General features: G+C 43.3%; 1 protein-coding gene and 1 long non-coding RNA gene across 4 annotated transcripts in view; one reads left to right on the top strand and one right to left on the bottom strand.

Moving 5' to 3' along the window:
• The window catches only part of LOC112909416 (uncharacterized), a 115,644-nt gene extending 111,581 nt beyond the window's left edge, over positions 1-4,063 (bottom strand). For 2 of the 3 annotated variants that reach the window (XR_011994355.1, XR_011994354.1), the window contains exon 1: positions 3,914-4,031. This is a non-coding gene — a long non-coding RNA (uncharacterized lncRNA). Of the gene's footprint in view, positions 1-3,913 lie in introns of all 3 variants that reach the window. The other variant, XR_011994352.1, reaches the window with a different exon arrangement.
• An 86-nt stretch (positions 4,064-4,149) lies between these two features.
• SYNPR (synaptoporin) overlaps positions 4,150-13,632 on the top strand; it is a 298,791-nt gene continuing 289,308 nt past the window's right edge. Inside the window, exons 1-2 of the mRNA XM_025985293.2 lie at positions 4,150-4,371; positions 4,505-4,570. Of these exons, the coding sequence (XP_025841078.1) occupies positions 4,354-4,371; positions 4,505-4,570 (84 nt within the window). The 5' untranslated portion in view covers positions 4,150-4,353. The remainder of the gene's footprint in view (positions 4,372-4,504; positions 4,571-13,632) is intronic.

The raw sequence follows: 13,632 nt of genomic DNA, 5'->3' as shown, positions 1-13,632 counted from the left end.
AGTATATCGCACTACAGTGTAAGCTCTGTGAAGGTGGGATTTTGTCAAGCTCTTTACAGCATCAGAATAGTCCTCACCCATAATAGTCATGCAGTCCCTACTTGTTCAATGAGTAAGTCAAGGTTTCTCAACCTTGGCACTATTGACAGTTTCTGGATAAATCTTTGTTGAGTACAGCTTTCTCCTATATTGTAGGATGTTGAGCAGTATCCTTGGCCTCTATTCTTTAGACACCAGTGGGTGCCAGTAACATCTTTCTACTCCTCCTCCCCCATCCAGTTGTGACAACTTAAAATGTCTCCAAACAATGCCAAATGTTTCCTGGGGGAGAGAAGGCCCAAAATTACCCTTTGCTGAGAACCACTGAAGTAAATGGATTGCCTTGGGAGGTCAAAGGAAGTCTTCATAACTATAAGTCCCTGGTCAAAAACAAAAGAATAATTTGGAAACTGATATAGTCAATACAGGCCACTGAAACGGATTGCTTATGCCCCACCCTAGTTAACATGATCATTCAGCCAATGCATTAATCTGTTACAGTAAGAAAGAAGTTACTTTGGTCATTTTGTGGCAGAAGAAAGGGCATCACCATAAGCCAGGGAGAGTAATATTGTGACAATGTTTACATCATCCCCCCTACCTCTCCCAACCTAGTTCTTTAGGGAACCCATTGATATTTCCAGGCTTGAGGATAGAGGTTCTAACCTCAAAGTCTACAAAATATTTAACATTGCAAATGTGATATGGAACTCTGGGTTATTTTGGTGATGCAGCTGTTGGAAGCTCATACATTTCTGGAACGTGAAAAGCATCCTGTGACAATGTGCAATTGTTGCCTAAGCTATGACACATTTGCCATTTGCCATAATTCTGGCTTCCTTCACATTGTGTTTGGAGGACTGGAAAAATCTGCCACCGTATTAGGGAGGAGAAATGTTGAGTGTGAAGAAAGACCTAGGGGGAATAGGCTCACATTTCAACTGTGCCAAGTTCTCAGCTCAAATGAAATGCTAGTGGGCAATATTTTAAATAAATCACTCTCTCTGTCTAAAGAGATATGTGTAGACATTTAATGTTTATGTCTAAACAACTTTGGGCAAGTTACCTAGCCTTTCTAGGCCTGGAGGCACTTTCCATAAAGGGGGGATTATGGTCACATTTAAATGATGTATTTAAAACATGTATTACAGTACCTGGCATGCAGTAAGAACTGAATTGATATAAGCTATTTTGATAATTATCATCATTATTAAACACAAGCAGGAGATGCTATAGCCATAAGGTAGTTGACTATTATGGAAAGAACAAGGATATAAGGACATTGAGGTCATACAGGTTCAGAGGGAATCATGGTGCAATTATGTACTAGCTGTGTGAACCTTTTTTTTTTTTTTTAAAGATTTTATTTATTTGAGAGAGAGAGAGAGCGAGTACATGCACAAGTGGGTGGAGGGGCAGAAGGGGGAAGGAGAAACAGACTACCCACTGAGGAGGGACCCCAATGTGGGGCTTGATTCCAGGACCCTGGGATCATGATCTGATCCAGGGCAGCCGCTTAACCAACTGAGCCCCCAGGTGCCCCTGTGTGAACCTTTTCATGAATCAACCTAGGTTATGTTGTGTTGTAGTAACAAAAGACTTAAAACTCTTAGTAACTTGCAACCCAAAATGCATTTCTTGCTCAGCAGCATGTTCATGAAGTCCAGTTGCCATGTTGGGCTCTTCATCAATCTTATGCCAGCACCCAGGCTGTCAGAAGAGGCGTGGTGTCATACATGCTCTCCATTATGGTATAAGAAAATAAACAAGATGGTAAGTCACTAAGACATTCTTAAAACTCCTTCCCAGAATGCACACATCCCCTCTGCCCACATTTCACTGGCCAAAGCAAGTAAAATGGCAATTCTTGAGTTCAAAAAGGCAAGGATATATAGAGGAGGGGTACTGCAGAGAGAGTAGCAAGACAGTGCTACAATTGACCACACCTCCACTGAGGACCTCTGAGCTTTTATCTTTGCTTTTTTTTTCGAGATGTGGGCATTGAGAAATATAACTAATACATGTTTTTTTGCCAGACCACCTTAGATATGTTATCTATAAAATCTCATTGAGTCCTCACAACAAACAGCTAAGGTAGATATTGTTGGCTCAATTTTACAAACTTAAAAAACAACAGGTCTTGAGGAGGCTAGCTAACTCCACACATAAGATTAAACACACAAGGGACCCCTGGGTGGCTCAGTGGTTGGGCTCAGGGTGTGATCCCAGAGCACCGGGATCGGGTCCTGCATCAGGCTCATCACAGAGAGCCTGCTTCTCCCTCTACCTATGTCTCTGCCTCTCTCTCTGTGTGTCTCAAGAATAAATAAATAAAATCTTTAAGGAGAAAAGAAAATACAAATATACAAATTGTAGAGCACATACTAAGTACTTGATAACTTAGTTCTCTTCTCCCCTTAAGTTGCATAATGGCTTATTTTTGAAACAACTATTTCCAATTGTTTTAGATTATCTGCATGTAGGAAGAAGAGCAGGAGGAACAAAACTGGCTGACTGCAGATGGTGCAACTCGCCCTTTGGAGTCCTTACTAAATTTTTAGTTTTCTCTAACAAAATTTATGGACAGGGGGCATCTACTCTGGATGCGCTCTTTCTTGTATGTTTGGCCTGCTGTCTCCCCTTAGCTGACTCCTAACTATTCATTTCCATCTTCATCCCCTGCTCTTAAATATTAGTCGCCCTCCCCCCCCACCACCACCACTCCACCCTCCACACACAACCTCCAAACCTTTTTGGCAGATCTTTGTAGTAAACAGATGGGGTATCTGTGTTGCTGGGAGACCACTTCGTATGTGGAATCCAGTCCAAAGGGAGTGAGAAGGAAGGGGGCACACCAGCAACATGATTTAGTGGCTGAGCACCCTTCCTCATCTTCTCTTTTTCTGACACTTTGAAACCAGCTCGGGCTTCATTCTCTGTTAGCTCTTTAAACTAGAGCAGACCAACTTCGCCTCCATGACCCTCCATGTCCTCATCTCTAAAGCGAGAATAATAGCATACTAACCCATGGGGGTTATGTTGAAAATGTGAACTAATGTTTATAAAGCTCTCAGCACAATTTCTGACCCACAGAAAGAACTCGATTGTTTTGCTGTTGTGATCTATCCTTTTCAGGAAGATTAGCAGAACGAGGGAGGTAAAAAAAAAAAAAAAAAAAAAGTATGAGTTTGGCAGGCGAGGGCTCAGTACTATTTATGATGAATTCGGGGAGCTTCATTCGGGGGTTATTTGGCAAAGGATCTCAACGGAAAAGCACGGAAAACTTCGTTTTTGACCTCTCATGAGCTGTGTGTGTTACCTTGGCCAATTCGGCCTCTGTGAAGTCTCTTTTCCTTTCTTTCTTTCTTTCTTCCTTCCTTTCTTTCTTTCTTTCTTTTTTTAAGATTTTATTTATTTATTCATGAGAGACACACAGAGGCAGAGGGAGAAGCAGGCTCCACGCAGGGAGCCCGACGCGGGACTCGATCCCAGGTCTCCAGGATCACACCCTGGGCCAAAGGCAGGCTCCAAACCGCTGAGCCACCCAGGGATCCCCTGAGTCCCTTTCCTACCTTTAACGTGGGCACGAGAACTTGCTTCCTGACCTCCCGCAGTGGCCCCGAGCATGACCCCCTGGGGGCCCTGGACCACTTTCAAGACGACCGGGTCCCGCGCTCTGGCCGCGTCCGTCGGTCCCGCGGGTCCGCTGGTGCTGGGGAAGGCGCCGCGGCCCCCGGTTCTCGGATGCGCCCCCGCCCCGGCGCTGCCCCGCCGCACCCAGGGCGGCCCCGACGCCAACAGGCTTGCTTTGGTGCTCGGAGGTCCCCGGACCTCACGCACGTCCCCAGGTAAGGGGCGGGTGCCCTTCTCTTACCTGCAACCCCTGCTTGCGCCCTGGAACCCCGCAGCCGACGCAGCCAGCCGGCTTTTCCCGCCCTCGGGCCCCCAAGTTTTCCCGGAGCCCGAGGGCGCGGGCGCGCGCTGCCGAGCCTGCCCGGAGCCCCGCGCTCGGCCTCGCCCGCCCCCCGCCCCCCGCCCCGCGCCCCCCCGCTGCAGCTGGCCAATGGCAGCCCTCCCCGGGCGCTCCCCCTCCCGCCCCCTCCCCGCCCCCCCGCCGCCTCCGCTCGCAGCCCGGGCGCGCAGGCTTCGCGGAGCGCACCGCCAGCCGAGCATCAGCCAGCCCGCGCGGGCCCCGAGCTGCCCGGGCCTCGCCCCCCGGGCGCCTCCCGCCGCCGAGCTTCTGGCCTCGAGGACGACCCGGCGGCGCCCCCCGAACTTCATCCGGAGGGGAGAAGCGGTCAGCGCGCGCGAGCGATGGACCCCGTGAGTCAGGTAGGGCGGACCCGGTCTGGACAGGGCGGCGGGGGCTGGGGGCCCTGCGGCCCCGGGGGGCGGGGAGGGCCGCGGCCCCCTCCTCACTCCTCTCCTCTCTCTCTCTCTCTCTCTCTCTCTCGTCCGTCCAAAGCTGGCCTCCGCGGGCACGTTCCGGGCGCTCAAGGAGCCCCTTGCCTTCCTGCGAGCCCTGGAGCTGGTGAGTGCGCGCGGCGGGCGGGGCGCGGAGCCAGGTGCGGAGAGGTCGGGAGGGCGCGCGGCGCTCGCGCAGGCCGGTCCCGGGGCCTCCCCGCGCTGGCGGGCACCGGCCGGGGGCACCGCGCTCGGCGGCGGCCGTGCAGACGGGCTTTTGCAAGCGCTCCGAGGTGTCATCTCCCCTCCCGCGGGCGCCCTCGCCGGGGCTGCTGTCTGGAGCCTCCCCGGGAGATGGGGAGGTGGGGAGCGCAGCAGATGGAGGAGCCGCCGCTGCGCTCCCGGCCTCACCTGCGCTTCTGCGGGGGGTCGGTCGTGGGGGGCGGAGGTGGAGGGGAGGGTGGCTAAGGGGCGTGGATGGAAGGGACTCTGTGAAGGCTGGGCCTTGCCTTGGCCAAGCTTGAAAGTTGCTCTTGGTGGGGACCGCTCCTTCGCCCGCCCGGCCCGGGACGCTGGAAGCGCTGCTGCGCTCAGTTGCCCTGCGGGAGCTCCGGCGCCTGGCGAGGCGCCGCGAGGCTGTGAATGCGGTTGGTGGAGAGGGCAGGACGCCTTCCATCCCTGGTGTCATTCCTCTACCCTGGCCACTCCTCGAGGGCTCTCGGGATTTCCTCCAGAAGAACCTCCCCCCAGCTCCCAGCCTTCTTTGCTTAGCTCTCATCAGCCACGGGGCTCTCCGAAATTGTGTTACTCTTCTGTTTTGTCCCCGTTCAACAACAACAACAACAACAACAACAACAACAGCAAACCACTGTGACAGTCCAATGGCAACCTATTGATAAGGAGTGAGGCACAGTAGTAGTCGATCATTGAGCAGTGCTAGTGCTGTTGGCTTAGATGATGGTTATTCAGAGTGAAATCTGCAGATCGCACATTCCTCATTCCTCTCTTGCTAGGAGCTTTGAGGAGCAGCCGGACCCATCTGCACAGGGAAGTTCAAAGCCCGTCATGTAGCATTAATCACAGGCCCTACCACTGACTAGCTGGGAAATTACATAAGAGCGTGCTCTGGCCTCCCAGATCTCAGCTCTAAAGGGCTAATGTCTGGCTTTGGCTACACGACTTGTGGTGCATGATGATCCACAGGGTAAGCACTTTTGCCTTGTTTGTGAACCTGCATAAAAATGCACGAATATATCAATTTGACACACGTCAAGACAACATTTGGAAGCCTTGCACCTTGTTCTGGGATGGTCATCCTAAAACAGGTTTCCTCACAGCCGGGTTAAACAAAGCAAGCAGTGCTCACAGTCCATGAAACTTCCGGTTGGCTTTCTCAGAATTCTGCCCACATTCATTCATTTAGCCATTCAGTAAACAATCCCTGTGGAAGAGCAGAGGTTTTTGATGAAAGTAATAGCTCCACTGCCAAACCATTGTCTCTCAAAACAAGATTCAAAGAGTTGACATCATTTTCTGATATCTCTTATTGTCTTAGGTTGTCACTTACCTGACACATTAATTTGTATTCTTTTCAGCCCTCTGACAACATCATGCCACTGCTCACCACACAGCCTCTACTGGCATACTTCAAAGTAGTTAAGCCTGGATGAATTTGTTTAAAATGCAGACTTCTGGACATTAACTCAAAATATTGGGAAGGTGTATACCCAGGAATCTGCATTTTAAAGCAAGCACCCTAGATAACCTATCCACTTTAAGATTGGAGGACCACCACCATAAGCTATCCAGGTTCCCTCCAAAACTCAAGAGCCCTTTTAACCTTCACGCTCTTGCTATTTCTTTTCATACTCACACCATAAGCCTAGAAAAAGTGTTTGTCTTTTAACGTCAGTTTAAATGTTACCTTCCTGAAGTTCTCTCTCACATTTGTTCCTTTCCCCTTTCTCTTCCCAAAATGGAATGATTCAGCCCATTCTTTGGGCTTCTATTACATTTTACTCATGAGAATTTATCACACTGCATTACAGTTGTTATTTTCTTGATGTGTGTGTATGTGTGTGTGTGTGTGCGAGAGAGAACATTTATTACACCTAAAATATTTCTAGTCTTTTCCTTCTTCTAGGTCTCTGAGGTTCTAAGGTGGAAGAGCTTTTGCTTGCAAATCGGTGATTAGCTTCTCATTTATGGAAGAGAACCTGAATAAGGGATAAGGGGGACACACACACACACACACACACACACACACAAACCGCAAAAAAACCAAACCCTTATAAAGTCATTTAAGTTAGTTGATCTACCTTTTAAAAGAGCTAAGGTAGAGAAATGAGAGCAGAGACAAGAAGGTTCATTACTGAGAATGTTTAATAAGGTGGAGAGAGAGAAGGAAAATGTGTTACATGTATGCATTGGTGTGAGGAACCACTCTGAGGCATGTTTTCTGTAGAAAATGGTGACAATGAGAGAGTGATCTTTTAGATAGCAGGAAATTTGTTCTGTTTGTCTCTGTGTTCCCCACTAGTGCCTTCCATAGAGCTTGGTTAACAGTAAGTGATCAGCAAAAGTTGTAAATTGATCATGACATAACATGCACAACACCCCCCTTTCTCCTTTTCTAATGAGAGCAGCTTTAAATTGGTACTTGTTAAAGTCTTTGAACTATAATCCTTTTGTTTTTTTGTATTTATGCTGTAGAAATAAAAGTGTATGTAAAGATACATGTTCAAGGATATTGACTGCAACATCATTTGTAGAGGAAAGAACTGGAAACAGTAAGTCCATTAGTAGGAAAATGATTACTGTATGGTTCATACATGTTGTGGAATATTATGCTGCCATTAAAAATAATGAGTTAAATTAATATGTATTGACCTAGAGGTCAGTATATGTAATTGTTTTTGATAAAATTGTCAAGTGCAAAAATATGGGTTTCATTCCTAATACTTGGTAAATTGTTAAATGGAAAAAGGTGGCTTTTATTCTTTTGATCAACAATTTATTCAATCACATTTCAAACTGACATGTAGATCGTAAAACCATGTTTGTAAAAATAGAAAAAGGGGTGCCTGGGTGGCTCAGCCAGCTAACCATATGACTCTTGATTTTGATTCAGGTCATGATCTCAAGGTTGTGAGATGGAGCCTCACTTAGGGCTCTGTGCTCAGCAGGGAGTCCGATTTTCCCTCTCTCTTCCTCTCCCTCTGCCCCTTCCCCTGCTCACATTTGCACATGTGTATATGCTCTCTCTCCCTCATCAATAATTTTTTAAAAATCTTTTAAGAAACAGAAAAAGGGAAATATGGTTGTGTGTGTGTGTGTGTGTGTGTGTGTCAGAAAGAGAGAGAGATTTGTCTGAGCATAGAGAAAAACATAAATATATACTACTGAACTGTTAAAATTGATTTTTTCCAAAGAGTGTAATTTGAGATGCAGTGGGGAGAGGAGAGGGTAAAGAAAAGCTATGGTATGCGGGAAGAATCATAGACATATCATTTGTCCACAGTTGGACACATGAGTAATTTTTAAAAATAACTCATATTTTGAATGATTTCCTATGGATTGACCATATGAAGTGGTATTACTTCTAAAGACATCCTCTGCTTTTGGATTTATATAACCTTAGAGAGGAAATGCATTGTATTTATGTGCACTTTGCTTAGGAAAGGCTCATGGATATAGTAGATTGGAAGTTTAACGTATAAAAGTCAAGCCTTCAGGGAAAAGCTTTAGCCAACTTAAAGACTTTGAGGCAAAACTCCCAGTTCTTAGCCTCTACTTAAATGAGGTCAGGGAATTCTCACTATCTGTTGAGTCAAACCCCAAATTTAGGACATAGCACTGATTTCAATGGTTTGTTTCATTTATTCCATGTTGATAGTATTCTATCCAGCAAATCTCTTAAAACATTATTTGGAAATGGTAAAAAAAAAAAAAAATTAAATTTACCCTATTTCTTCAACTTACTCTGAAACACTAAGTTGGTAGAGTCCTACCTTCCACCAATCACTAATTTTGCTATTTCAATTCTTTGCCAGTAGGAGGACTTCAGTCTTCCTCTTCTTTTTTTCCTTTTAAAAAATACTGTCAGCACATTTTTTCTTCTACCATTTACAAGACTGAATATACACTTTGGATTTATGTGTAATGGAATGTGGGAATGGCAACACATTTATATCATCCAGGACCAGAATTGGTGCAGATGTAAGGTCATCAAAAGGACTTCAACTCTGCAAATGATATTTGGCATTGTCCTCTAATAACATGATGCTGCAGGTCCAGATTCTGTCCCTCTGGAAATAACTGCTAAGTCAAATTGCCTGATTCTTCTAATTCCTATTCTTTGACATCCATCTCAAATTTTACCATACCATTTCTGCAGCAACCCTGGACCTTGCATTTCCATTCTGCTTTTCCTTTCTGCCTTCCCAAAGGAGATCAGCTAATCCAAAGATGCAGCGTGTCTGACACATGAGTTGTAGGGCTACTACTTTATGTAAATGAAGGTACCTGCTTTGTATAATCTTCATCCTTGAATCTAAGTTCTAAACTAAGTTTTCCAAACAAACATCATTCTGCTTACTTGATATTGATAACATTTTTAATGTTATTGATAATAACAAAATAAAGCAATAACATAATTCATATAATATAATACATCACCATTTTAAATCCTTAATGAGTAAAGTAAGAAGAACTATCTTTCTCATGCAAGTTTCATATGAGGGACTATATTTCAGTGCTTTCAATACATCATCATGTCAAATCTATATGAGTAACATTTCCATTTCACTGTGAAGCTCAGAGATGTTAACTAACTCATCAAGAACAAAATTGTAGGAAATGGCAAAGCCAAGATTTGAGCACTCTCACTCCAAACTGTCTTCTCTTAAATGATACACATTTTTGCTTCCTTCAGTGTGGCAGGCACCTGCTATACCTTATCCTTAAGCCTCAAAGAAACGTTAAAAGGCAGATACTATCCTATTTTGCAGTATTTATCTCACCCACTAAGATATATTTTTGAAGCCTTTTCTGAAAATGCCAAGGAATATTTATTTGCCTTTAGAGATGAACACAACACATATCAGTTTTCTTTTATATTGTTTTATTTTCTATTAGTTATTAATTAACCAAGTAGAGTAGGTTCTAATTAAAAATTAGTATTTGTTCATTTAAAATATGTAAAAAAGACTATGATTATAAAGCCAATAATTTAATCTCATTTTATGCTCTTTTTTTTCTATTTTCTTAAAAAAATCTGTTTGCATGAGTCAGACAACTCTTTCTTTTTCTAAGTATAAACAAGACAGGGAATTCTAAGATACAAGTTATTTAAATTATGAACAGCAATCTGTCATTGGGGTCTGATGTAATTTCTTTTTTTTTTTTTTGTAATTTCAAAGCTACATTAATGTGGATTTAATTATAACTTTCTAGCCTCTCAATTAGTGACAAAATCATATGCAATTGGAATATGAATCAATAAATACATTTTTCATAAAAGAGCAGCTAAGTCCCCAGTATGCTAATGGATTCATCACTTAATGCATTTCCAAGTTTATTAAGACAGTTGGTGTTTGGCCCCACAAATACAGAAACAAAGTGAAACATATACTTATGGTTTTTGAATCCTTATTTTAGTCTTCACTAGCATGGTAATCCTGGACAAGTTATTTAACTTCACGAGGCTTCATTTTTCGCATCTATAGATTGAACTGATAATGGCTTCTCTTTCAGAGGATTACCATAATGATTAAGTAACTTAATGAAAGTAAACCTCTTTACATAGTGCCTGGGCTATAAAAAGTGCTCAACAAATTATGAAGGTACTGGTGATGATGATGATGATGATAATTATTTGGGTGATTCTGGGAATGATGAAGAAGGAGAAAGTGAAAGTCCACCAGAAGGTAATTTAGAACATTTTGGCAATCTCTTCAAAGTTAGGGTTTTGGCAAAATTCTGAGGTAGAAAATCTATATTCACCTTGCATGTATTTCTTGGAGCCCCTCTATCTATATACCATCCATGGTTGTTTTGTTTTGTTTTGTTTTCTTTTCTTTTGCTAGTCTCTTCCATAGCATAAATGACTCTGGAGACTTGCCCTTGGAGTATCTGCATTTCAAAAAACATTGCAGAGAGGCCACTGTTGAACCTAAAGGTAGAGGTCTCATGAAAGAATTGCAGGCACTTGGTTCTCAGGAGTTTTTTTTGTTGTGGTGCAGGGAGAGACTTTTCCTAATTTTTCTCAAATCATAATCTATAGAAATTGCTTATTTTGGAATAGCTGCATGTATCCAACTGAATTATCCAGGTTGTAGATGAAAGTCCTTACAGGATCAACCTCAGGAACTTACTAACCACACCCTAATACTCAGCTACACCTGGCACTTGGGGGTCTCCCAGATAGGAACAGGGTAGCAATCCAGCCCTCATGTTCAAGTAGAGGCATTATTCTTAGTTCTGTGTTCCCCCAGACACACAGAACTGTACCTTTTCCTGATACACACAAGAAAAAAAGGGTCATGTGTTAATAGAAAAAAAAATCTCTAAAAAGTGTGTAGAGAACCATGACTTTCCTTTGAGTCTTCAACTTCTACAGGCATATATTTGACTTAATATATAGCCATATTTGTAATTATTTATAATTATTCTTATTCATTCAGTTAGCTTAACCTTTCTTTGAAAACCTCAGTTTTCTCACCTAAATATTGGGGACAGTGTCCCTTGCAGTATTGTAAACTTTAAGTGAGATCAAGCTTGTAAAACACTTTGTAAACTTAAATGTCTTCCAAAAGTAAAGATAATTGTGATCATGATGAAGTCATGATAAAGAAATGTTTTTTTCTAATCTAAGTGACTCTGGACAGCATATGATAATTGCCCTCATGTGAAGCTCGAGACATGAAGTGGGAGTGCCTTATCTTTGCTTCCAGAGTGGCTGAGTCCTTCCCAGCCACCAACTACCCTCTAAGCCTCTGCCTCAGTCTCTCTGATCTTTTTGGAACTCATAAGAAGAAAATGGTGCTGCCAGTTGAAGCTGATGCCTCATCAAATATGGGGAAGGTCCATCCTCACCCTTTTTAGCTCTCATGCTGAAATCCAGTTTCTTGCTCTGTACACATTTCACATTTCTTAGATGTTTTGGAGGACTGGTGATGGTTTCTTGCTGATTTGATGGACTTTTGCACATGATTCTTCCTTCCTCTGGATATAATACTGCCTTTCACTTCTCACCTAGCCCCAGTTAGCTGGCATATTCCTCTTGTCCCTTTAGGTGTCATCTTCGATGTCACTTATTTTGGAAGGACACCTCTGAGTAGGCAGGTGTTGCCAGAAGTCAGCTTCCTAATGGCTCCCTGAGCACATTCTTTAATGACTTGTTTGCATTTTAGTTTTGCAGCCATACTAAATGCTCCATGAAGACAAAAATATCATTTGTCTTATTCATCAGTACATTCTAAGTATCTAACACAGTGCTTGGCACATAGTAAGAACAACTCCAGGGACACTTACAAATCCCATCAAAACATCAGGTGATAGGTCCTCAGTGAGTAATAGTTGAAGGAAGAAGGAGGAAGAAGAGAGGGAGGGTAGAGAATAAAGACTGAATACACGAATGTTTGAGAACACATTGGATGTAGTGTAATTTCCCCTTCATCATCTTCATTGTGAAGACAAATTGTGAGAACTCCTATAGAAATAATTGTTTCGCTGTTACTCTTCATTGTGGAGGAGAGTGACTCACAAAAGTTGACCCAACTATAAAAGGAAAGAGGGCAGTTGTAGGCATACTCACTGTACAATAAAGGAGGTGAGTTCTTACAGCAATTAAAGTGTGAGAACTGAAAAATGCACAGGTCTCATGTCTTGGGTTCAAAGCCGTGAGCAGTGAGTCCCATTATTGTGTTCTGACCACTGTCCTGTTTGCTCCCCTTGTGTGTTCCCTTTCTCTTCTTTTCCTGATTCTAATCTTTTCATGATTCTAATCTAATATCCTAAGAGAAAGAATGTGACTGGCTCAGCTAATAATTTTTTCAATGTGGACACAACTATCAGCCCCAGGCCATATCAGGTTATGCATTGGCTGCCCATGGATCAAATGCCCACCACTAGCTCTGTCATATCCTGAATAAAAGGATCAGGAGCTTCAAAACATGTCTTCTGAGATTGTTCTTTCAGGGGAGGAGTGGGAGGGATATTTCTCGCAATCATGAGCACATTAGGCACAGTGAGAGGTTTACATGTCTGGTGGAAGAATAAATGATTTTTTTTTCATAAGTACATCTTTGATTATGGTAGCACTAGCAGTTTTCTCAAGGAGAAGGTATTGCATCTTTGAGATCTAGGACCAACCTCCCCGGAATTCTCTGTGATGAGATCATTTGGTGGATTCACATTGATGATGTTATTTTAGGGGTGTACCTTTGGCGCTTCAACACACAGGGCTCCATGAGCTTGTGCCATCTAGTTCATCACCTCTTCCTGAAAGGAATGATGAGGTTTTGCCTGTGATTAAATAATCCATTTTCAAAGGAAAATGTATTCCTTCAAACCACATGCCCTTCATCTGTATTCATATATTGGTAGGTTAATTGAGCTCTGGCCCTTCATGTTAGAAGACTAATTACTACAATAATTATTTCCTGTGTTTATTCATGTCATAGAAAACAGGAACACACTCATGTGTATTTCTTTTTAGTTTAACATTCTTACCCCAATTAAACTTTTTGTCCTGAATATATACTAATGAAAGAGTCATTGGTTTGCCTGGTGTGATAGGTGCTGTTTGAGGGAGGAGAGGAGAGGAGTTGGTTGACAAGCAGAATCACCATGAAGAAAGGCAGCATGGGGCTTTAGGGAGTATGGGCTTTGGAATGAGCCTTATACAAGAAAACTGCTCTTCTTTCCACCCATTGAAGTGGAGCTGACTACACAATCATACTGCTCCTTGCAGTCCTCAGACATCAAAGAAAGGACACAAGAGTCATGTCTTTTGGTTGCCAGTAGGGTTAAGTAAGATAATGTTTGCAAAACCCCCAGCAGAATGTCTGGTCCATACTCAGGCTCCCTGCTTGTATCTAAGGAAGAGATTGTTAAACATGATGATATGTTATCGACAAATGCATTTAACAGTTCTAGCACAGCATAAAGTTTGCTCAATTTATTATT

The sequence above is a fragment of the Vulpes vulpes genome, chromosome 9 (genome assembly GCF_048418805.1).
Source record: "Vulpes vulpes isolate BD-2025 chromosome 9, VulVul3, whole genome shotgun sequence".
NCBI lineage: Eukaryota > Metazoa > Chordata > Mammalia > Carnivora > Canidae > Vulpes > Vulpes vulpes.
Note: the sequence above shows the minus strand (reverse complement) of the source record. Positions and strands in the feature narration are given on the sequence as shown.